Below are 22,098 nucleotides of genomic sequence, written 5' to 3'. Positions count from 1 at the left end.
TCAATTTGGTATAGTTCACATTTCATAACATTTCCTTTTGACAAAAATCATGGAAATAATACATAAAACATAGATAATAATCCAGTTTAAGGTCTTATTTAGAGACAGACTCGTCCTTTATGTTCCCCTGAGATATTCTGAGCTGCATCAGCTGATTTTATAATTACAATAACAACAATATTCACAATATAATCAACTATATTCAAGGTTAATTGATTTTAAATCATTAGCTGAAAACATCCCATTCTTAGCAGGCAATACACAGCTTCATATGGCCGAGCAGAAAACAATCATTTAAAATTCCCTCCAAATAAAAATGTATTATTACCAAAACACCCAAACAGATGTTGAAGAGCTCTCTACACTTGATTATAAGATATTTTGGTGGGTGCTCTGTCTGCTGATATTTCAAACTAAAGAAACATAATTTCCAGTTGAAAGCTTGCAGGGATACAGCTCAGTGTTGAGTATATTATTGTTACATAATATTATCACATTTAATCTGTTTAATGGAGAAAAGCATTTCTGTGTATTACTGCTGAGTTGATATTATCTGAACATCTCTGTGTTCTTCATTCAATCATCACTCCGCTGTTAAACATTTGAACACATTTGACTTTTATCTGAACACATTTTTGAATATATATTATTATATTATATTATTATATAATATTTAGTTTCTACTTGAGGAAAATGTATTTAAAGTAAAAGTAATTTGAAGTGGGTCTCTCTTTCTGACCCTCCTGTGAGACCATCTCCTCATGGGAGACCCTAGAGGATCTCAGAGCTCCAGATAATACAGATCCCCGACTCAGATACACAACCCCCCCCCCCCCCCCCCCCCCCACCCACCACGATGGGCGGGTGGGGGGCAAACTGACCAAATAGCAGATAAGCTCATGACCTCACACCCACAGCAGTAATGATAATCATGTTGTATATACAACACATGACAAAACAGTCAGGTGTAAAGAGCTCTGGGAGTTGTTAGATGAAGTTATCGGCTGATGCTTCAGCAGCAGGTTGTCCTGATCTCATGTTCTCACGTCTTCTAAACATCAGGACACCAACCACTGCAACAGCTACAAGAACCAGAACACCGGCTGCCAATCCAACGTATCGGCCTACAGGAGGGGAGTTTCCTGAAGATGAATAAAACATATGAGTCAGTAAATGTGTGGATTGTGGAGCAGCCTTCATCCCTCGGACAAAAAACTTCCACCACTAGGTGGCGCTATAGCAGAGATACGAGTTTGGCCCTATAACTCCCAAACCATACATCGCACATTTAAAATACACATATCCACGCGTTACCTGAAATCCCATTTCCACCTATACTTTTATGCGTGAGAATTAGCAATTTATTTTTATTATTTTTATTATTTTTTATTTTTCTAACTCCACCTAGACTGTGCGACCGATCTGCACGAACCTTGGTAGGTAGCATCTCCAGACCGATCTGACAAAAAGTCCAAAGAATGTTTATCGGATGAAAATTGTGCAAATCTCTGTGCAGAAAAGTTTGTCATATTTTTGCCGTATCTTGGCCAAAATAAATGCTATCATCGTGAAACTTTAGATTCTTGTTTGCCATGACCCTCTGGGGCTCCAAAACAAATTTGGGGGTGCTACAAGTGGAAAAGTTTATATCTCAGGAACCGCTCATCTGATATTTTTGAAATTTTGAGGGTATCGTCACTCCTAGGGCTCACAGTGGAGTACTGATTCGTCAAAGTGGGGGTGGCCTATGGGACCCAGATTTGGATTTACCACTTACACTAATGTGAGCAACTTCAAATTAACAGGGTAGATGTACAATGGGTCATGGACCTCACCTACCAAAAATTACACATGTGGTGCTATGATGTTTTTTGCCTTTAACTTCCACATTACACATTAGAAAACCTTACATTCCCGTGTTCCTTGAATCAAGCTTCATCACATGATATAGGCCACGTCCATTTTGGCTTAAATCTTTTTCGCAATGTCTCACAAACCAAATTTTTTCGAACTTGGTACATAGCATCTCCAGATGGACCTGACCAAAAGTTATTAAAATAATTTTGCTACGTTAAAGTATGCGCATTTGACAACCAAACAAATTTTCCTAGCTAGCTGCCACACACAAATCATATCATATCTCGGCCAAATTAAATGTTATCTGCAAAGACCTTGAGAACATTGTTCAACATCCCACTGCGATGCTCTGTACTAAATTTGGTGAAGATCAGCCATTAGGGGGCGCTATAATCAACGTTTATTTGTTTTGGCCAATAACTCAATGCATTTAAATGGGAAATTTGCAATTGCAGTATCTCTGCCACAGTAAATGCTACCAACACAAAACTTGTGATGCTTGTTTGTCATGAAAATCTGAGGCTCTGTAACAAATCTGGCGAAGATCAGCCATTAGGGGGCGCTATAATCAATGATTATGTGTTTTGGCAGATAACGCATGCAAATGTCACATTTGTGATTGATTGCAATTTCTCTGCCGTAGTAATTGCTATCAACACAAAACAAAATTTTGCAAAGATCAGCAATTAGGGGGCGTATTAATTCATATTTAAAATAACATTCTGGATGTCTGAAATTAAAATTATGACTAGCAACAATTAAACTTTATCTGAAATTGAAGTTCTCCCTCCTAAGAAATCTGTTTTCAGATATGTAAAATTTTGTTTCTTGAGAGGAAGATTAATGTTTTGGATATCTGAAATTATCAACGATCAAAACATTATAATGACTCATTTTTTACTTTTATCTGAGCACATTTTTCATGTGTCAATTTTCAAGTCATTTTGTGGTTACTTGAGGAAAGTTTATTGAAAGTGAGAAGTACTTTAAGTTTAAGGTAACTTTTCTTACAGTACTTTTACACGAGTAAAATATTCTCTAAATGTTAAGATCATTTGAACAGATTCTCTCTCTGTCTGACTCTCTGGGACCAACTCATCATGGGAGACCCTAGAGGAGCTGCAGCTACAACCTGATACTCAGAAACACTCACTGAGAGAGACTCACTCACCTCGAACCAGCAGATGGATGATCGCGATTGGCGCAGAGTCACCGGTTATAACTTGACACTCGTATGTTCCAGCGTCGTGTTTGTTCACATTCTTCAGAATTAAAGACACGTCTCCGTCCTTTAGATCTCTGTCCACCAGCTCCACCCTGTCCTTAAAGTATGGATCCTGGTCGTCTTCATACGAGTATCCATACCTGTATAAGACGTTATCTGGCTTCAGGTCAAGTCTGGTCCACTTTACAAATATGATGGAGGAACCAGCAGCCTGACATGGCAGAATGGCATCCTGTCCAGGATCCACTGTTACCACAATCCGGTCTGAAAAACAATAAACAATAGTAATCAATAAAATTCATGGCATTGTTATGTGTGACTGCAGCACCACAGTGGTTTAAAACATCTATTTCCTATTGTTTCCACAGCACATCACAGACAAGCTGTTTTAACATTCAGTAGCTATACTGGATATATATTGCAGATATCTGTATTTCAATTCTTCTTATTCAAAAAGAACATGTCGTCATTCTTCCTCGGACAAACAACGTCACTTTTGTTATTCATGGTTTTCAATTTCAGATATCCCAAAAAAATCAGATATCCAGAAATGATTTGTAGATTTCTGTTTCTCCTTAACAACAACAACAACAACAACAACAACAACAACCTTACTCATCTCTGTCTTTGTCTGACTCTCTGGGACCAACTCATCATGGGAGACTCTAGAGGAGCTGCAGCTACAACCTGATACTCAGAAACACTCACTGAGAGAGAACCACTAACCTAGGTCTGGAACCTGCAGAAGGATGGTTGTCATGGTTCTGATTGGGTCAGAGTCGATGTCTCCTTTTGTACGTGTTGAATCACCGGTTTTAACTCCACACTCATATATTCCAGAGTCCATGATGTTCACATTCTTTAGAGTTAAAGACACATCTCCTAACCTCATATTTCTGTGCCTCAGCTCCACCCTGTTCTTAAAGGATGGATGCTGGTCGTCTGTATTCAAGTGTCCATCACTGTATAAGAGGACGGTATCTGGCTTCAGGTCAGGTCTGCTCCACTTTACAAGTCTGATGGAATCAGGAGCCCAACATGACAGAGTGACATTTTCTCCAGGCACTAGTATCACAGTCATGTCTGAAAAACAATAACAAACAATAGTAAAGAAAAGTCATGGTACTTCAAAAGACCTCCATCATTATTATTACTATTATTATTAGTAGTAGTATAACTAATATAACTTGTAGTACTTTCTGTATATGTTTATGTTTATTTAATGTACATTTGTGTTATTCTGATGTGTTTTGAGCTGCTGTAGGAATTTCCCCAGTGTGCGATTAATAAATTATATTGTATCTTCTATTCATAATTCTAATTGAAGTTATCTAATTTTACATTTACTAGTCAAAATGTATATCAGATATTTCGAAATAACATTTTGGATATCTGAAATTATAATTATGACTAGCAACAACTAAATTGTATCTGAAATTGAAGTTCTTCCTTGTAATAATTCTGTTTTCAGATATCTAAAATGTTGTTTCTGGAGAGGTAGAATGATGCTTTGGATAATAAAAATTGTAATGACTTATTTTTTACTTTTATCTAAGAACATTTTTCAACTGTAAATTATTGAGTCATTTAGTTTTTACTTGAGGAAAGTTTATTGAATGTAAGAAGTACATTACGTTTAAGGTAACTTTTCTTACAGTACTTTTACAGGAGTAAATTATTCTCTAAATGTTGAGATGATCTGAACTGATTGTCTCTCTGTCTGACTCTCTGGGACCAACTCATCATGGGAGACTCTAGAGGAGCTGCAGCTACAACCTGATACTCAGAAACACTCACTGAGAGAGACTCACTCACCTGGAACCTGTAGACGGATGATTCTGATTGGCTCAGAGTCATTGTCTCCCTTTGTACGTCCTGAACCACCTGGTGCAACTCGACACTCGTATGTTCCAGCATCGTGTCTGCTCACATTCTTCAGAATTAAAGACCCGTCTCCGTCCTTCAGATCTCTGTCCACCAGGTCCACCCTGTCCTTATAGGATGGATGCTGGTCGTCTGTGTTCAAGTGTCCATCTCTGTATAAGAGGACGGTATCTGGCTCCAGGTCAGGTCTGGTCCACTTTACATCTATGATGGCGGAATCAGCAGCCTGACATGGCAGAATGACATCATCTCCATGGTTCACTGTTACCTCAATCAGGTCTGAAAAACAATAAACTATTATTAATAAAAAGTCATGTTGTTTCAACAGTTCTCTACAGGTGTGTCCCTACACATTAAACTGTTACATTTTCCGTAGTGTCCATCCAGGTGGCTAGTTAGCTATTGTTAGCAGCTAAGGGCTCAGTCCATCTGTATTAGGGAAATTAATCACTTTATCCGCTATATATACCAACACACATAACTCCATCCAAATCCAAAACCACTATACCTAGACTAGGTATATATATCCCTTTATTGTGTTCTCATAAAGACAATAAAGCTTTCATGAATCTGAAACTGAAAAGTTTTAGACATAATTCATAATTTACCTGAATGACTAACACTCAATCAATACAGTAAGAGGTTAAAAAATGGAAGATCAGTCACTCAGAAATGGAAGGTAGTTTCCTGCTGAATCAGAAGCTAACATCTTATATATTTACCGACACAAATAACTCCGGGGTAACTTCAGTAAATGGGCCGCAAACAAAACATCAGATGAACAAAAAGTCAAACGGGTCTAGGGAATGGTGAGGCCACACGGGACAGGGGACAGAGGGCCGAATAGGGGCGGGGGTTTCATTTCCTTGTTTTGGTGCCTGGGGCATCGCTGCGCGGGGCGCTGCGTTGCCGTTGGCTGGTGGCTGGATTGGATGCAGTGGTCGGGGGCTCTGGCAGCTGTGTTTCCCTGTGGGGGATTCCCGCACCGGGCAGTCTGCGCTGTTCAGTTTATTGCTGAACACAGAATTTAATATTCTGATGGGGCGTGGCCTCAGTACACAAGGAGGCCCTCTTGCAAGGTTGTCTTGTCCCAAAAGCACAACAGGTTAGCCTCTTTGGTGTGCTGTGCATTTTCTTTGCAAATATGTTTTTACGTATTGTTTCAAGTCATTTTTGTTAAATTGATAACCCTAACCCTAACCCTAACCCTAAATATGCATTTCATGGACTATAGGTCACTGATGAGGATGCTAAGGGATTTTCTAAAGACTTTTTCACAAACTAACAGCTGTAAAAGTTGTGATAAGATGTCTGAAACATTACAGGTGGTTTGATGTCAATATATTCAGAAATGAGAAACGTGTTGAAATAATAACCTTTAAATATGCATTAAATATACGGGGGTGGGATGGCGCAGTGGATGTGTCACATGCCTTTTGTGTGGAAGACCTGGGTTCGATTCCCACTGCGCTACATCAGCCAATGTGTCCCTGAGCAAGACACTTAACCCCTAGTTGATCCAGAGGTGTGTGACCTCTGATATGTAACAACTGTAAGTCGGATAAGTTTGGATAAAAGCGTCAGCTAAATTATATGTAATGTAAATAGCCAACAGATCAGGGAAATTGATAAGGTTTTTTCAAAGTAGTTTTTTTTCCACAAACTAACAGGTGTGAAAGTTGTGAAAAGATGTCTTAAAAATATTACAGGTGGTTTGATGTCAATATAATCATTAATAAGAAACATATTAAAATAATATTTTTTAAATATACACTTTATAGACAATAGGTCCCTGCTGAGGATGCCAAAGGATTTGCTAAAGACTTTATCACAAACTAACAGCTGTGAAAGTTGTAAAAAGATGTCCGAGAAATATTACAGGTGGTTTGATGGCAATATATTCAGAAATGAGAAACCTATTAAATTGGTAACCTTTATATATGCATTTTATAGTCAATAGATCAGTTATGCGGATGCTAAGGGATTTGCTAAAGACTTTTTCACCAAATAACAGCTGTGAAATTTGTAAGAAGATGTGTGAGACCTATTACAGGTGGTTGATGTAAGGATGCTAAGGGATTTTCTAAACACTTAAAAACAAAATAAAGGCTGTGCAAGTTTTGAGATGATGTTTGGAAAATATTACAGGTGGTTGGATGTCAATATATTCATTAATGAGAAACGTGATGAAATAATAATCTTTAAATTTGCATTAAATCAGGTAAGGTATTTTCAAAGGATTTTTTTCACAAACTAACAGCTGTGAAATATGTGAGGGGATGTCTGTGACATATTACAGGTGGTTTCATGTCAATATATTCATTAATCAGAAAATGGTTGATACTACTATCGTTATTGCTAACGATAGCCTACATCTTTATTTATCTTTACATATTTTTACTAATTCAAAAGTGTGAAATGTTTAATGGCTGTCCCTATCTATAATTGAAGTGGTTTGAGATTTCTCTGTTGTAAAACAAAAAAGTTAATAAAGATTAAAATGAGTGGCGTTGCAATTTTACGACGGTCCCTAACTACCTCTATAGTTAGGGACATAATTCAGTTCTTTGCGCTCTCAAGTGCGTGTCATTTTTGGTGATTTTGACTTAAAAAATAACTGTGATAAGTCTGTCTAAATTAGCTCTCCAACATGCCCTGAAACTGAGTGCAATCTAGGCTTTGACCTATTGAACGTAACATCCATGAAAACCGACGAATGTCAAACATTAAACTAAATTCACCCCGGTCAGTTCCGCATCATCTCTATTAGAGAGAAGAATCTCTTCATCCGATGTTTAGAGAGAATTAAACAGCTTTCCAGACTACTTACTGGAGTTCAGCAACTACACACAACATATACAAGTACTATATCAGCTGTATTATTTCTGTCCCAGTCAATAATTGCTCTTGAGAAATGTGTTTAGACGAAATGTACGCCCATGACGATAAAACATTTAATGTCTAATGTTACATAAAACTTATCAATAAAAGGTGATATTTACCAGAAGTTGCTCCAGAGAGAAATAACAACAGGAACAGAAATGGAGCCATAAGCTGAGAGAACGTAGATCCACTGTTTATCATTTACAGAGAAAAGAGGAAATGGGGGTCCGATCTAGCATCTACTACAGAAAAAGGGAGTAGGCGTTTCTCAAAGTATGGGGGCAGAGGTGTCAAAAGTATTCACATTCATTACTCAAGTAGAAGTATAGATAGTAGGGTTTGAAAAGACTTTTGTAGAAGTTGAAGTATCAACTCAAGCTTTTTACTTAAGTAAAAGTGTAAAAGTACTGGTTTCAAAACTACTTAAAGTATAAAAGTAAAAGTAATGTAAGGCAGAGATCTTCAAAAGGGGGTCCTCAGAGTCATTGCAGGGGGGCCTCCAAATGATTGTAAAGTTTTGAGTCTTTAAAAAAAAAAAAAAAATGCCTCATCATAATTCCAATATATTATTAGCAAAAATTCCCACTGTCACTAAGATATCAGCCCACAGACAGTTAATTTTAGATTTACTTTGCCACATATTTAACATTAAAATATGATTTATAAAATCATGCCAACAATTAATATTTTAATAGCTTATGAAAAAAGGGTATGTAAGACGGCTTTAGGTTGCCCTAACAGTTATTGTAGGCCCAGTTTAATATGCAACTTAATTTCATACAATATGTAGGGGGTCCCTGCTACATCTCACTTTAAGTTAAGGGGTCCTTGGCTTAAAACAACGTTGAAGACCCCTGATGTAAGGGGGAAAAAATGCCATTAAGGACAACAGTTTAACCCCAAAACGTGGGGAAATAACCCCAAAAAAATTTCTAAAGGCCATATGACTATAATAAGGTTATATTAAAATCATACCTGCAAACTCAGAAGGGCTGAAAAAGGTGTCACATCTCTTCTGTGTTTATCAGACAACGGCAGCTACAGGCTGGTGTTACAATCCTCTCCAGTGAAATACAGACACACTTTACACCGTTTACCTGTCAGCATTTTACCATGTTTACTCCCACTGCTAGCTAACCGTAGGCTGACGCTACCTGCTGCCCAGATAGCAAGCACATTTGGGCCGATTCCGCCTAAAAAGCGCTACTGTCGGCTCAGTGTCGGCATCGGAGTAAAGATAATGGGCCAGAGTTCGTGCCGACTGTGTACACAACACTTCTGGCTGACATACGGCTTTTTATGAAGAGCCAGTGTCGGCTTAAAGCAGTTTTACTCGCGCTGGCTCATATACAGCGTTTTATTAATGGGCCAGTGTCGGCTAGAAGCAGTTGTACTAGTGTCAGTTCCGTACTCTGTGTAGCTGTGTATTTTTACTGTCGGCCCGAGTTCGTTTTGTCACAGTCGGGCCACAACGAGAATTAAAAGGTTTTGGCGGTTAAATTCTAGGACTCTGCCGGAGATTTGCTGTCTGCAGAAGATTTCCTTTTCAGGAGGAACATTTTCAGCGGCAGAAAAGACAAGTAATTAAATTTAATGTTCATTACAGTGTTGTATGACATTTAGAAGCTGTTGTAAATGTCAAGAAGAATTGTATTTTAATATCTTTATAACAATTAGATCGTTTGCGATGATAGGCTATCAGAAAACATTCTGATATGTTATCACAAATAGGCTAGATGAGTGTGATCTCATTGTGTAAATTTAATTAATTATCTTGTTTTATTATTATAACTGCTCCAGTGCACTATAGCTAATCCAATGATTTGGAGTTATTTTGAGTGTTAGCTCATTCAACGCCAGCGTCAATTCATCTGTTGAATGAATGGGCTATATCAGGCCTAGCATTCTGTGACCCATTGAATTACATACTATATATATATACTATATATATATATATATATATATATATATATATATATATATATATATATATATATATATATATATATATTATTATATTATAATATAATATATAAGAAAATAATTAATATTAAGAAAAGTTTGTTTTGTTTTGGTTTGGCATTAATGGATGTGTGTGTGTGTGTGTCATTTCATTTCCTCCAGAGTCAACATTGGAACCAGCAACAAACATGTCGTAGTTTCTAGACCACATCCGGCCCGGGGACCAAGCCGAGTCTCAGCCAGATCTGTCTTACAGTGTCTGGGCCAGAACTGGGCCACATAACACTATCACTTTACAGTATCTGGGCCAAATAAAACACTGTCACTTTACAGTGTCTGGGCCAGAACCGGGCCAAATAAAACACTGTCACTTTACAGTGTCTGGGCCAGAACGGGCCAAAATAAAACACTGTCACTTTACAGTGTCTGGGCCAGAACTGGGCCAAAATAAAAACACAAGTCACTTTACAGTGTCTGGGCCAGAACTGGGCCAAAATAAAACAAATCATTTTACAGGGTGTGGGCCTCATCTGGGCCGGAGGGACTGTTTTTGTGTCTATTTTCCATGTGTGGACCAGTTTTGGGCCGGGGACCCAGCCAGAACTGGGCCAGAATTGTAGCAAGGATGTGGCCCTGGGGTGGGCCAGACAAATTTTGTTATGTGGGTGCCAACTGAAGTGTTAACTAGCGTCCCGTGCAGCGATGTTTCAGTTCCCTCTAACGTCTGTTTTCGGAGCATCAGAGAGAAGCGCAGGGATTTAAGTGACACCTAAATAAGGCACCGAAATCCGTGTTGCTTTTCGGTCCGGTAGGTAACGGTCGTTAAAGCACCGGTGGCGTATTTTCACCGGTCTGTGCATATATAAAAGGGTCTGTGGTCTGTGCAGGATGGATCACGTACAAACCAATAGGGTGTCGGATCAGCTGTGTTTATACTTCTACTCCAACCACAATCAAATTCACTCTATCCGGATGGAGCGATCATCTGGATAGTTTATTTTTTTGCGTCTGTTTTTGAACGATGACGAGCCGGAATAAAAACAAGCCGAACTGAAATATGAGTAACGAGGCTATTTTTAAAATGTAAGGAGTAGAAAGTACAGATAACTGCGTGGAAATGTAAGGAGTAGAAGTAAAAAGTGTGCTGTAAAATAATTACTCCAGTAAAGTATAGATACCCAAAATTTCTACTTAAGTAAGGCAACGAAGTATTTGTACTTCGTTACTTGACACCTAACCTGCCACATTGGAGATCATGATTTAAAACAGTGAAGCAGGAAGTGCTGGTTTTATAACATGGGAGTGTGTGTCATAGTGAGATTCAGCCCCTTGAAGCAATGTCCTAACATTTGAAACTAGGCCAGCTATTCAGTGAAATATAATAGCGAGAGGGTTGGCATTGAATAGTTTAATCTTTGTTCTTTATATCTCCTTCTTTCTTTCTCTACTACCTTTTTAGACTCGACCATATTGAAAAGTAGGAACATAAACCTGATAGACAAGATGTTTGGTGAAAGGATCTGTTCAAAATTGTGCGCAGTCATTGTGGCTGAAAGGTTAAGATTTCCACAATAGTGTTAACACAGTGGAGCTTTTATGTCATTCTCACCTCTGTACACACCAGGCCTACTGGTAACTCCCTTTTTACACATGAGACTCGATGAGGGCGTATTTCAGTCTTCAGGTTCAGCCTCTGCTCAAACATGTTTAATGTGCATTGTGTCACTGTTGGTGTTTTTTTTGTCATGTGAGAGTAGCCTATGCTGGTATCTGTATTTTTCCCGCTGATGTAACATGACGTCACAAATGGCAATTATCGTAGCTTAGGGGTCTAGGTTTGGTGGAACAAGTATAGATTCTTTATTTTAGTAACATTAACCATACAATAAAAAAAAATCCTTCATTCAAAATATTTCTTATGGAAAAGTATTTGTTTTGTTATAAATAAGCTGTTAAAAGTAAGAAGTTAATTTGCCTCAAGTCTTAATGAGTTCTCTATTTACGTTGCTGTCACTTTAAGACTCTCCGATAACCGCTATGTCGCGTGAGCGGTAATTAAGAAGTAAACGAACGCTGCAAACAAACGTTTCGGTGATTTATGGTTGTAATGTAATGTAGCAAGCCAACTACAGCTACATTAGCCTACATTTATGCCTGGAGTAGCATCGTTGGTATGTAGCTATAGGTTCATAGATCATTAGTTTGATGTCAGTGTTATTTTGTGTCATGTTTGTATAAATGTCCGTGATCGCCAGCGTTGGTGCTCTGACTGACGTTGCATGGTTGCTAGGCAACTATAAGTCATATAGGACAGGCTACACTCATATACGAGTGTAGTCTGTCCTATTCATATATGAATGAATAGTGTTTACATGTAGCCTAAACATATCTTGAATTATATGGTGTAACGGTAGAAAGGAAATATTTGAAATGATGAAATTACATTCTGAACATTAGGCTATATTGTATGTTAAACGCTATCATAGAATTGATTAGTCTGTCAGCAGTTTCACACTTTCCTTGCAACGTCATTAAACCTGTGGACGTGGGAACGACTGTCGTCAGAGTCTTGATGTTAGGAGAGAGTTTAGCTGGCTGTCAGTGTAGCCCATAGGGCAATACCGAAGACGGCACAGTATTATTCTGTAAATGTAATTAAAGTATCAAAAGTAAAGGTAGTCGCATGCAGAAAAATTGCCCGTTGTATTAATAAAAATAATTGTATTATGAGAGTATTAAAGTTTTTGCCGGTTGCTTACACACTGAAATCAAAAGTATTAGACAATTATCAAAACCTTACATTATAGGAGCAAAACATTGGCCCAGATGTGCACAACTATAAGCACAATGTCAGCCTCACACATTTTGCAAAACAATACACACAGTGATTTGCAAAACACTAAACACACTAGGCCTATACATTAGACACAAAAGTATATCATGATGTCACTTCCTTGCAATTCCAAAGCACTGACTGTCATATTACCACACCTGTGAGCCAATCTGTGAAACCCAGCCATCAGGTGTGTAAACACATGATTGCTTAATAGTAGACACACCAATCAGGTTTAAGCACTAGAAAAATGCAGCAGGTAAGTCTAGTATTTTCTGTACTGTATTTTCAGTTTTTTTCGGATCTTGTTTTTTTTTAACTGTAATTTTAACCTGTAGTGGATACAGTATTTCATGTTCATCTGTTGTTTGCTGAGCTAACAGTGTTATACACACTACTGTAGTAGCATGAAAACTGGGACATGTTTTGTTGGGTTTCTCCATGTTGACATGTCGACTGATTTGGGTATATGGAGAGAAATACATTATATTTTCCTTAGTCTGCAGCATTGGTCTTGTGTAGTATTTGGTGATCTTGTGTAGTATTTGGTGATTGTATATTTGCATTTTCTCGCTGCACTTCATTAACAGTACTCTAATCACTGAGAAGTAGAATTGCGTTTTAAGTGTTTTAGGTTAGCAACAGCACTGTGTAACTGGTTCAAACAGAATTAAGTCATATGAAACAAATGTTTCATATGGTAACAAAATGTTTTTTTTTATGAATTAGTGTATAGTATTTTGCAAGAGTGTTTCATTTTGCAAAGGGTCTGAGGTCTTCTGCTAATTGGGTGTGTGGTTGTGCTAATTGTGTGTAGGGTTTTGAAAAACTGGTCAATTTTCAAAATAGTTCTTAGGCAATCGAAGAAAAAAAACTATTATATATGCATTTGTTTTTATTAGTCATGCATTAATGTGTAACTTTGGATCAAAATGTTTGGATTGAAAGATTTTTTTTATTGCCTTCATCATAGATCAGCTGGAGAATGAAAGGAAATGTGGAGAGAAAGAGAGATGGGATAAGGACTCAGCTTATATGGGCACACTGTCTACCAGGTGAGCTAGAGGTGGCTCCAGGTGGATCTAATTTCAACTGTATATACTGTATACTGTGTATACTATATTAAAAAGTAACATTGCATCATACATTATAAGTGGATCATATCTTTTGTATGAAAAAACAACTATAGCTCAAGTAATCGTAGAGTTGAGTAGCTATAATATTTACCTATTACTGTAAATGTAGTAGAAGTATAAAGTATAAAAGGTAAATACTCCAGAAGTACAAGTACCTTGACATGTACACAACTGCCATTACATTTTTTTTAACTAAGGACAACCAGTCTGTCTAAAAATACAGCAAGATAACTAAATTAGATACAGCTGAAGGATTGTGAACACCTGTTTCAAAAAAGATGACAAAACAGCGAGACCACACACTGACCAAATAAAATGTGAGCATTTTCATTATATAAAAAATATATTAAAAAAATTAAATGTTATTGTAAGAACGGCTGTAATGCCATCAGTGTATTTGTAATTGTAGAGTATCATGCAGAATGAATCAAATTTCAGTCAAAACTAAACTAAACTATCAGTGAATGAGAAAGCCAAAAACATCAGCAGTGGTTTGTTTAGTAGAACCAAGCCAAGCTGTTGGCTGGGCTTTACAGTCTTCTTATTGGAATTGTGTAATGCAAAGTAAATTATGTCATTGAAATACTTATTGAAAGGATGCAAGTTCTGCAAGACATCCTGTCTATTTAAATTGTTTTCTTTAATTAGTTTTAAATGTACCTGCTATGCTGTAGATTGGTTTGAAAAAGAAAGTTAGTTGCAACAGATAATCAGAGTTAGCTTGAGAGAGGATCAGCAATGGTTGCTCTGGGTTCCAGCTTCAGTTTGAGGGGATTCTTGGGTGAGGTAAATCCATCTCTTCCCAGCTCCATCGGAATCTAGGAAACCAAGAAATGTGTCACAAATGAAGCCCTACCAAAACTCAAATCCGATCTCATCCAATCACACGTTAAAAAAAAAAGACACTATTTTAAGACCACAAATACTGAAAATGTCTTCTCACATCTGTCTCCTTGCACGTGACAAAGCTGAAGTTCTGAAGGATCTCCACTATGGCCAACCTCATCATCAAGAGAGCAAATCGCATGCCAATACAGTTCCTTGGCCCTGTTCCAAAGGGTAGGAAGGCATATGGATCGATGTTGTCTTTGTTCTCCTTGCTGAACCTGAAAAAAAGATTTTAGTTGATTAGCCAAAAGACTAATATTGGATATAATCTGACTTTTAGCCTGCCATTAATTCAGTAATGTACCTTTCAGGCTTGAAGGCCTCAGGCTCAGACCACAAAGCAGGGTCACGGTGGAGAGTGTAAACTGGTACCATTACGACAGTTCCTTTAGGGATGGTCACGCCGTTAATTTCCACAGAAGACTTTGAGATCCTCTCTAATCGATTACCAACGGGGTACAGTCTCATTGCCTCATTAATCACCATGTCCAGGTACTCCATCTGCATCAGGGCTTCATAGGTTGGCCGAACCTGGAGTAAAAAGTATGTTTTAGTTGGTCACACATAATCAGTTGCTGATAATAACAAAATTAATTAATTACAGTTAAAGAAAAAAAAAATATATATATATATATATATATATATATATATTGCAACCTTTTCTGGGAAGGTTTCATCAATCTCCTCTTGCAGGGTTTTTTGGATGTGAGGGTGGGTTGCCAGGGTGTAGGCTATAAATCCCAGTGTGGTGCTACTGGTTTCATAGCCAGCAAAGATGAATATCATGGCCTGAGACAGGATCTCATGATCAGTCAGTCCTGTTACACAAACACACCATAATTAAACCAGTATCACTGCCACGATATTATAGCTGGTAACTTAAAGCTTGGGATTGGCCGTTCATTCCTTCATTCACTCAACATGAACCTTTCTGTCCATCTAACTGGATGGTTATTTAGCTCAGTGGGTTGTCACTGGTCTTTGTCTCTCATTTTAAAACTGGAAAAAGATAGTGTCTGTACTGGAAACGATGACAAAGCTCTGGAGCTTTTTAAAACAAGCTTGAATCCTCCACCTGATTATTTAACCTGATCCTTTGTTTGACTTCAACAGTTAGTTAACCGCCGTTGCCCAACAAGACATTCTCCTACTTCCTTGCAAAGTCCCATTTTTACTTGTCGGTGATGAAAGTAAGCAAAACATCACATAATACACGGATTACGAAGATATTTAACTTGAGAACAATGAAAAGCAATGGCTATTTCTTAGGGAACAAAGTGACCATTGATATCCTGAAATTGAGCCTCCAGCCATGACTACAATGAAAACCATGAACTTTAATTTCTCCATCTGGTTTCTTTCTTTACCTTTGTCAGGGCTTTTATCCTCTTTGTTCTTCTCTGACATCTGAGAGTCCACCATCAACTGCATGAAGTCCACTCGGTTCTGCAAGACAAAAACAAGTAGAAATCCCATTTAGATTTTTCAGTTTGTGTTCAAGGGAAATGTTATGAATACAAAATCTAACAAACCAATCCATTGCAGTTGTACACTGTATATGTTACCTTGTGCTCATTCTTATTCCGGTCTGATTTGATCGTCTTTAGAAAGTTGAAGAAGAAATTCAACACTTCAGCAGGGAAGAATGACAAACCCATTCTATCAAGAATTGGCACCAAGAATGGAAACAGAACTGAAATGAAAACGAATCGAAAATATATTGTTAATTCATGGCTGAAGGTAGACGTACTCCTCACAGAGCACAATGTTTGACATACGTACCCACAAGTATAAGTAAGGGATTCAATAAGTTGAACTTGACCATTCTCTTAATGTTTCCTACAAAAGGATCAGATGGATGGTTGATGGAATCAATGTCCACACTGAAGGCAGTGCTGGTCACAACATCCATACTGTAAGGTCCAAATACTCTGAAAACAAGTAATGTAGGAACAAGAAAAAATTTAAACCAACCAAATGTTTGTGATAAGAAATGTTTCTTATTTATTGAACAGCACAAATAATAAAATCAACTTCCGGACCTGAATAATACTAATGAAGAGTCTGTGCCCTCATCACAAACAAGAGCATTACTCACTCTTTAACTTCTATGACTTCATCTGCCTCTACTTTCATGTGAAGGCTCTTGATCAGATTGCTTGAGTGCTGCAACATTATTGTGTACATCTGCCCAAAAGTAAATAACAAAATAATATAAATATTAACATTCTGGAACCATGGACATATTTCTTATTTAAAATATGTTGACGCTGCAGTGTGCTTTAACCTCTTTCAGGCGTCCACTGGTGAACGATGGAGAGAGTACACTGCGAATCCTCTTCCACTTCTCATCTTCTACTATTGATACAGCGTCACGCAAGGGTCCATTTATGCCCAGATCCTAACCCCCACAAACACACACATATACACACACACACACACACAGAAAGCCTTGTTTACATTATTTTCTCCGATTACAGTAGTGTTGAGGTATTAACTTGTGACATTGCTCCTACGGTGGATTTTTCTCACCCGTCTGTTGGTGAAGACAGAATAACACTCCTTAACCAAGATTGTTTTGATCATAGCCGTGTCCATTATGGCCAGTAAAGGCTGTCTTCCGTCGTACAGTCTTGTAATCCAATAGCAGATATTGGGGCGAGTCAGTTACAGCCTTGGAGCATTGCATGAGAAACATATGGTATAATAGATTTTGCACACACACTTACCCCCACACCTTTCCATATTTCTGATAGCATTCTGTGTCAAAATTGTGGACGCCCTAAGGAATAAAATAGGAGATGAGTGACAAAGGTATCAAAGTGTCAGCCGAGATCACTGTACTAATTTAACAAATGTGTCTCACCTTTCTGTACTGCAAAAATGTCCCAATAAAGGGCAAAGGTCTGGGTCCAGGGATGCCTATTTTCTTAAAAAAGCCATATGGAGCATATCCATATCTGAAAATTAAAAGCAGAGACCAAAAATGCAAGTGTTATGTCATGTCAATTAATCTACCCTCCTAATATTTTGTGAAATTCCTCCAGACTTTATTGCTTTCATGTTTTGCCTTTGAATAGATCTTCTATTTTACTGCCTATTGTTTTTTAGCATACGTAAAGGGAAAATATACATTAATTTTCTTGACTCAACACTAAAGAGTAGTAGTAAATGGTATATTCAAAAACATTCAATCCTGCAAAACATTATCAGAAGGCCCTAAAATTATACAACTGCCTGCCCTTAAATTGGCAATTTAATTTGTATAGCCCTTATGTGATTTAATGGTTCAATAAGTATCCACGTTATATGTTATGAGTCAAGTTGTGTTTCACATTCCCTGAAATGGTAATCAATCAATAAAGTTGGTACTCCAAACATAATTTGTAACTACTATATGACCCCCTAGGCTTCAGAGGTGGCTGATCAAAGTTAGCTACATAATCAACGTTTGTGTACCCCACGCTGATTGGTTCACCGGCATTGTTTTTGTTGGAGCATACTGACCACAGCATAAAGAGCAGACGTAGCTTGAGAATTTGCTGGGGTTAATTTGATACTTAAATCTTGTCACCTTAACAAGTTGTAACCTCGAAAAGCTGAGGTAATAGACATTTTTTTTACAACATGAAATTTTGAGGTTTCAGGTTAATTTCATTTTGTTATAAAGCTTGGTTCCATTAAGGTGTCCCAATACTTTCAAAATGAAATACAGCCATCATTAATGTTTTTAATTACACCTCTGTTGTTTCTACTATGACACGTCCAATTATCTGCTGTGAAAAGGGGTCTATTAAAATGTAATACAGCATTAATTATGTTATTAGCTACATCTGTGCTTGACCAGTCACATTTTGGCTGATTAGATCTCTTCTCAGGACTGTGTGGGAGTGCAAAGATGGAGGTTTATTGGCTTTCCTGTTTGCACTTTGCACCTTTTCAGGTGAGTCAAATTACAGCTTTGTAATACTTATTAGTACATGGAGCCTAGTGACATTGTATGACTGCAATCATAACTCCGCCCAGTTGACAAGAGGTTTCATCAGTCACAATAAGTAAAAGAACCTATGTGGCTTTGCATTCACATGACCAAAACTTTTTACAACCACCTAATGCACTATGGGTGTGAGGAAAAAAAAAAAAATTGGTAGTTTCACTTTAAAATAGACTAAACCAGTGTGTATGTTTTCATTACAGCCTTAAATAAATTATAAAATAAATGCCTTAAGATGTATTAGTTTATGTAAGCTATGTCAAAAATTATTTGTATTTTTTATTCTTGCCAGAAAAATTGAAAACTCCTGGCCTACATAAATCTAAGTACTGTACTATACTTTCATTATTTAGGGTAATGTTCACTCTAAAGATAATTTAGATTTGTTGATTATTATCTTAAATAGATGTTTTGTCATTCATTGTGTAGCCTAACTAAAGACGTTCCAGGATTGATAGTTGTACTTCATCACATGTGGTCTCCCACGTCGACAAGTCAAACATTAAACTAACTTCACCCCGGTCCTGTAGGATGAGGGACACTTCCTGGATTAATTATGGAAGTAATGGGAATAGCACTTCTTCACTGACTTGAATTGCTCTACATTTAGGCTACATAACAATTGCGGCAGCTTCCACACTGCACACAGCTAACTCGCGATTTCAGACTTCAATTCACATTAACACAAAACAAGTTTTAAAAAAAACAACCTCACACAGCCATAAGTAACTGTTACAAAAGTAGTCGAAACAATGAAATTAATGTTTAGGCTTTTGTGTGGATTTTCATCCGTGATTGTTTTGAAACGTAGGCTGATGTAACATGTTAAAAGTCTGAGATAAACAACACCACATACTTACACTGCGATTAGAGTGATGACAAGTACTATTAAAGTCCAAGTCTCTATGGAAAACTCCGGGAAAAAGCCCATGTTTGCTCCTGTGAACGATGTCGACTGGAGTCAGTCACTTCCACTTTACAGCTGGAAAACATTCAAGTTACACAACATCACAGCGGTCTCGATCATTTTTTACTTCCTTGTTTTCTGTTCCTGGAAGTCATTTGGTTACACAAGGCATAGGCTACAAGTATGGGGGTAGGAGTGGTCCTTGACTTTGAGAAATGGCTCGCGTGTTTTGGTTTTCCTGCAAGGCGAAGGGATGTGGAAAGTTTTGTTGGATAGAATCCAGTGTAAATAAGGATGAGCTTTTCTGCATCATGTGCGGACATCAGGGCCGGCGATTGCTATAGGCGACCTAGGCGACTGCCTAGGGCGTCAAATGTGTTGGGGGCGCCGTGTCGCCCTTAGGTCTAAATCCCATTAATAATAGGGTTAGAACGACAAGCGAAATAAAACGTGTTTATTAAACATGATCATCCCAAGGCGCCCCCTCAGCCACACGTTTACTGATCAACCTTTCATTACGCGACGTTTCCCGTCTCAGGTCAGACTCAGACACACGGAGCTCTGAAGCTGACCTGTGGGTCTCTTAGTGTCCTCTCTCTCTGGAGAAATAGAGACGAGCAGCGGCACAGACACCAGGGGCATCGGACCGGGGGTGAAACCGATACTGATTACCAGGGCCCAAGGGGAGAGAGGGCCCTTGAAAAGTCTGGAATATATTTGATTTTACCTGGATATTTTTATTTCCTAATAACATTTCATAATGCATATCAGATGAAATGTAAATTTGGTGTATTGGCTGAATAACTTGGTTGATTGACTAACTACATTTTGTATACAAAAGGTCTCACCCCCCTGCCCCCTTGCTAATGCGCCAAATGGTTTAGTCCATCTGCACGCATTTTGTTTGTTAGTTAAGCATCTTGTGGAGCGCAAACTTCTGCTGTAGAAATGTCTTTTTCAAAGAAAGCCAAATCAGGCTACCAAAAAAGAAAGGAAAGACAGGAGGAGGAGAGAAAACAGAATGAGGGGAAACAATTGGTAACTGACTTCTTTTCAAAGAAAGGTGAGCACTAACTAGAAAACTAAATCCATGGTGCTAAACTGCTTGAATATCTCTCCGTGACTGTTTGTGCTAAAAACGGACGGAGACAACCCATATAAAGAGCAGAACATGCACTTGATCATTTGGTTATACATGTAATCTGAGGTAAAGACTAAATACATAAACACTAACAATGCTGTTTGCATACAACACACCATTGTAATAGCCTTATTTAAAACATGTTTAATTTTAAATTAATAGGCTATAATGTAAATATAATTAGCAATAATAGGCTAATCAGTGTCATAAGTAGCTTGGTAGCTCATCGGTAGATAAATATCATGTCAACATTATAGTTATGTCAGATTTAGTAGAAGCAGATGTTAACATTGTGGAACACATGGCCCTCAGTTTCAGAAACTGTCCCACCAGGGAGTGGAGTAGCAACAGACCCCTCAGCCTCCTCTTTGGATTTGAGACAAGGTGAGCTTATATCAAAATTAAAGCAAACCATGTTTAGCCATTTTGACTGAAAGGTGTTAAGTAATACTAACATGTTAGTGTGTTTTATTATATTAGGTTACAATTAGGATAAGAGGTTAATATCAGATGTATCCTTCATAGAGAAAGATGATGGAGAAGATGTGATTGAGGATGATGGGAGTGAAGACAGCAGGGAGCTCTGAGCACAGTGTGGAGATGAGAGATGAGGAAAGCAGGCAGAGCAGTGCAGACCAGTTTTTGCCAGAGGATCCATGACTACTGTGGACATGCTGCAGCAGATGTGTCCCTATTTCTGCGTAGTTTTGTGTTTCCACCTCCGATGTAGAGCAGCGTAGCCTACAGCCACTTCCCTAGACTGTCTCATTCAGAGACCAGAGACCCAAACAGGGCTCTGAGTCTGTCAGGAGGTCTGAGATCTACCGTCTCAGCAGAGATATCACGTACTGCACAGCAGACTATGGTGCAGGTGGATTATTTTCTGAAATATAGTGACTTTATTCTTGTAATAGCTTATTGTATTATCACTTTATTTTATGACTCCTCCAAACCTCAGAGAACACAGATGAGATATACTGTATTTTGAATGTGCACAAAGTTTTGAACATGAGCAGAAATCTTGCTCAAACACATCTGAAATATTACAGTCCAGAGGTTTATATATTCATTAAAATGAATTCATGTATCATTCAGGTGAATCATTTTAATATGCACATTTAAGGAGGTTACTTCCTCAACAAAAGAAGCAAAAGTGGGAAGAGTAAATGATGCCTAGGATACATGTGTTGTGACTCAGATATATTTAAAAAATGTCGATCTACAGGAGAATAAATAGTTCCCCTGTGTGGTGATCTTTTTTAAATTTGGATTGGATAGTTTGCATGCAATTGCGCAAGTCAGGACGCAGGGTTTTTGCAGGGTGGTAGGGGAAGACTCATGAATATGCCTGCTCTGGTTGGGTTTGTTAGGTTTAGCCAAGAGGAGTG

The 22,098-nt window shown here is 38.0% G+C and overlaps 3 protein-coding genes across 3 annotated transcripts in view; 1 reads left to right on the top strand and 2 right to left on the bottom strand.

The window, feature by feature from the left end:
- The window catches only part of LOC114546120 (low affinity immunoglobulin gamma Fc region receptor II-like), a 1,096,214-nt gene that overhangs the window by 750,372 nt on the left and 323,744 nt on the right, over positions 1-22,098 (top strand). The gene's annotated exons all lie outside the window — the stretch shown is intronic.
- LOC114574060 (junctional adhesion molecule-like) lies at positions 893-8,039 on the bottom strand. Its single transcript, XM_028606361.1, has 5 exons — positions 7,969-8,039; positions 4,898-5,245; positions 3,809-4,165; positions 3,029-3,346; positions 893-1,142 (listed from the first exon to the last, which is right to left on the bottom strand). The coding sequence occupies exons 1-5, from the start codon at positions 8,015-8,017 to the stop codon at positions 988-990; spliced, it is 1,227 nt and encodes a 408-aa protein (XP_028462162.1). The 5' UTR covers positions 8,018-8,039; the 3' UTR covers positions 893-987.
- LOC114574051 (cytochrome P450 3A27) lies at positions 13,520-20,152 on the bottom strand. Its single transcript, XM_028606347.1, has 13 exons — positions 19,523-20,152; positions 17,535-17,628; positions 17,398-17,450; positions 17,201-17,300; positions 16,956-17,069; positions 16,767-16,855; positions 16,451-16,599; positions 16,234-16,361; positions 16,036-16,114; positions 15,326-15,486; positions 14,973-15,199; positions 14,724-14,886; positions 13,520-14,598 (listed from the first exon to the last, which is right to left on the bottom strand). The coding sequence occupies exons 1-13, from the start codon at positions 19,591-19,593 to the stop codon at positions 14,497-14,499; spliced, it is 1,530 nt and encodes a 509-aa protein (XP_028462148.1). The 5' UTR covers positions 19,594-20,152; the 3' UTR covers positions 13,520-14,496.

The sequence above is a fragment of the Perca flavescens genome, chromosome 19, assembly GCF_004354835.1.
Source record: "Perca flavescens isolate YP-PL-M2 chromosome 19, PFLA_1.0, whole genome shotgun sequence".
NCBI lineage: Eukaryota > Metazoa > Chordata > Actinopteri > Perciformes > Percidae > Perca > Perca flavescens.
Note: the sequence above shows the minus strand (reverse complement) of the source record. Positions and strands in the feature narration are given on the sequence as shown.

Coding starts and splice junctions, on each gene's coding strand:
- LOC114574051 (XM_028606347.1), bottom strand. CDS start 19,593: ATGGGCTTTTTCCCGGAGTTTTCCATAGAGACTTGGACTTTAATAGTA. Junction 17,070..17,200: donor CTGTCTTCACCAACAGACGG/GTGAGAAAAATC, acceptor TGTGGGGGTTAG/GATCTGGGCATAAATGGACC. Junction 15,487..16,035: donor GGATAAAAGCCCTGACAAAG/GTAAAGAAAGAA, acceptor TTTGTGTAACAG/GACTGACTGATCATGAGATC.
- LOC114574060 (XM_028606361.1), bottom strand. CDS start 8,017: ATGGCTCCATTTCTGTTCCTGTTGTTATTTCTCTCTGGAGCAACTTCT. Junction 4,166..4,897: donor CATCCGTCTACAGGTTCCAG/GTGAGTGAGTCT, acceptor ATTGTTTTTCAG/ACATGACTGTGATACTAGTG. Junction 1,143..3,028: donor CATCCATCTGCTGGTTCGAG/GTGAGTGAGTCT, acceptor ATTCATCTTCAG/GAAACTCCCCTCCTGTAGGC.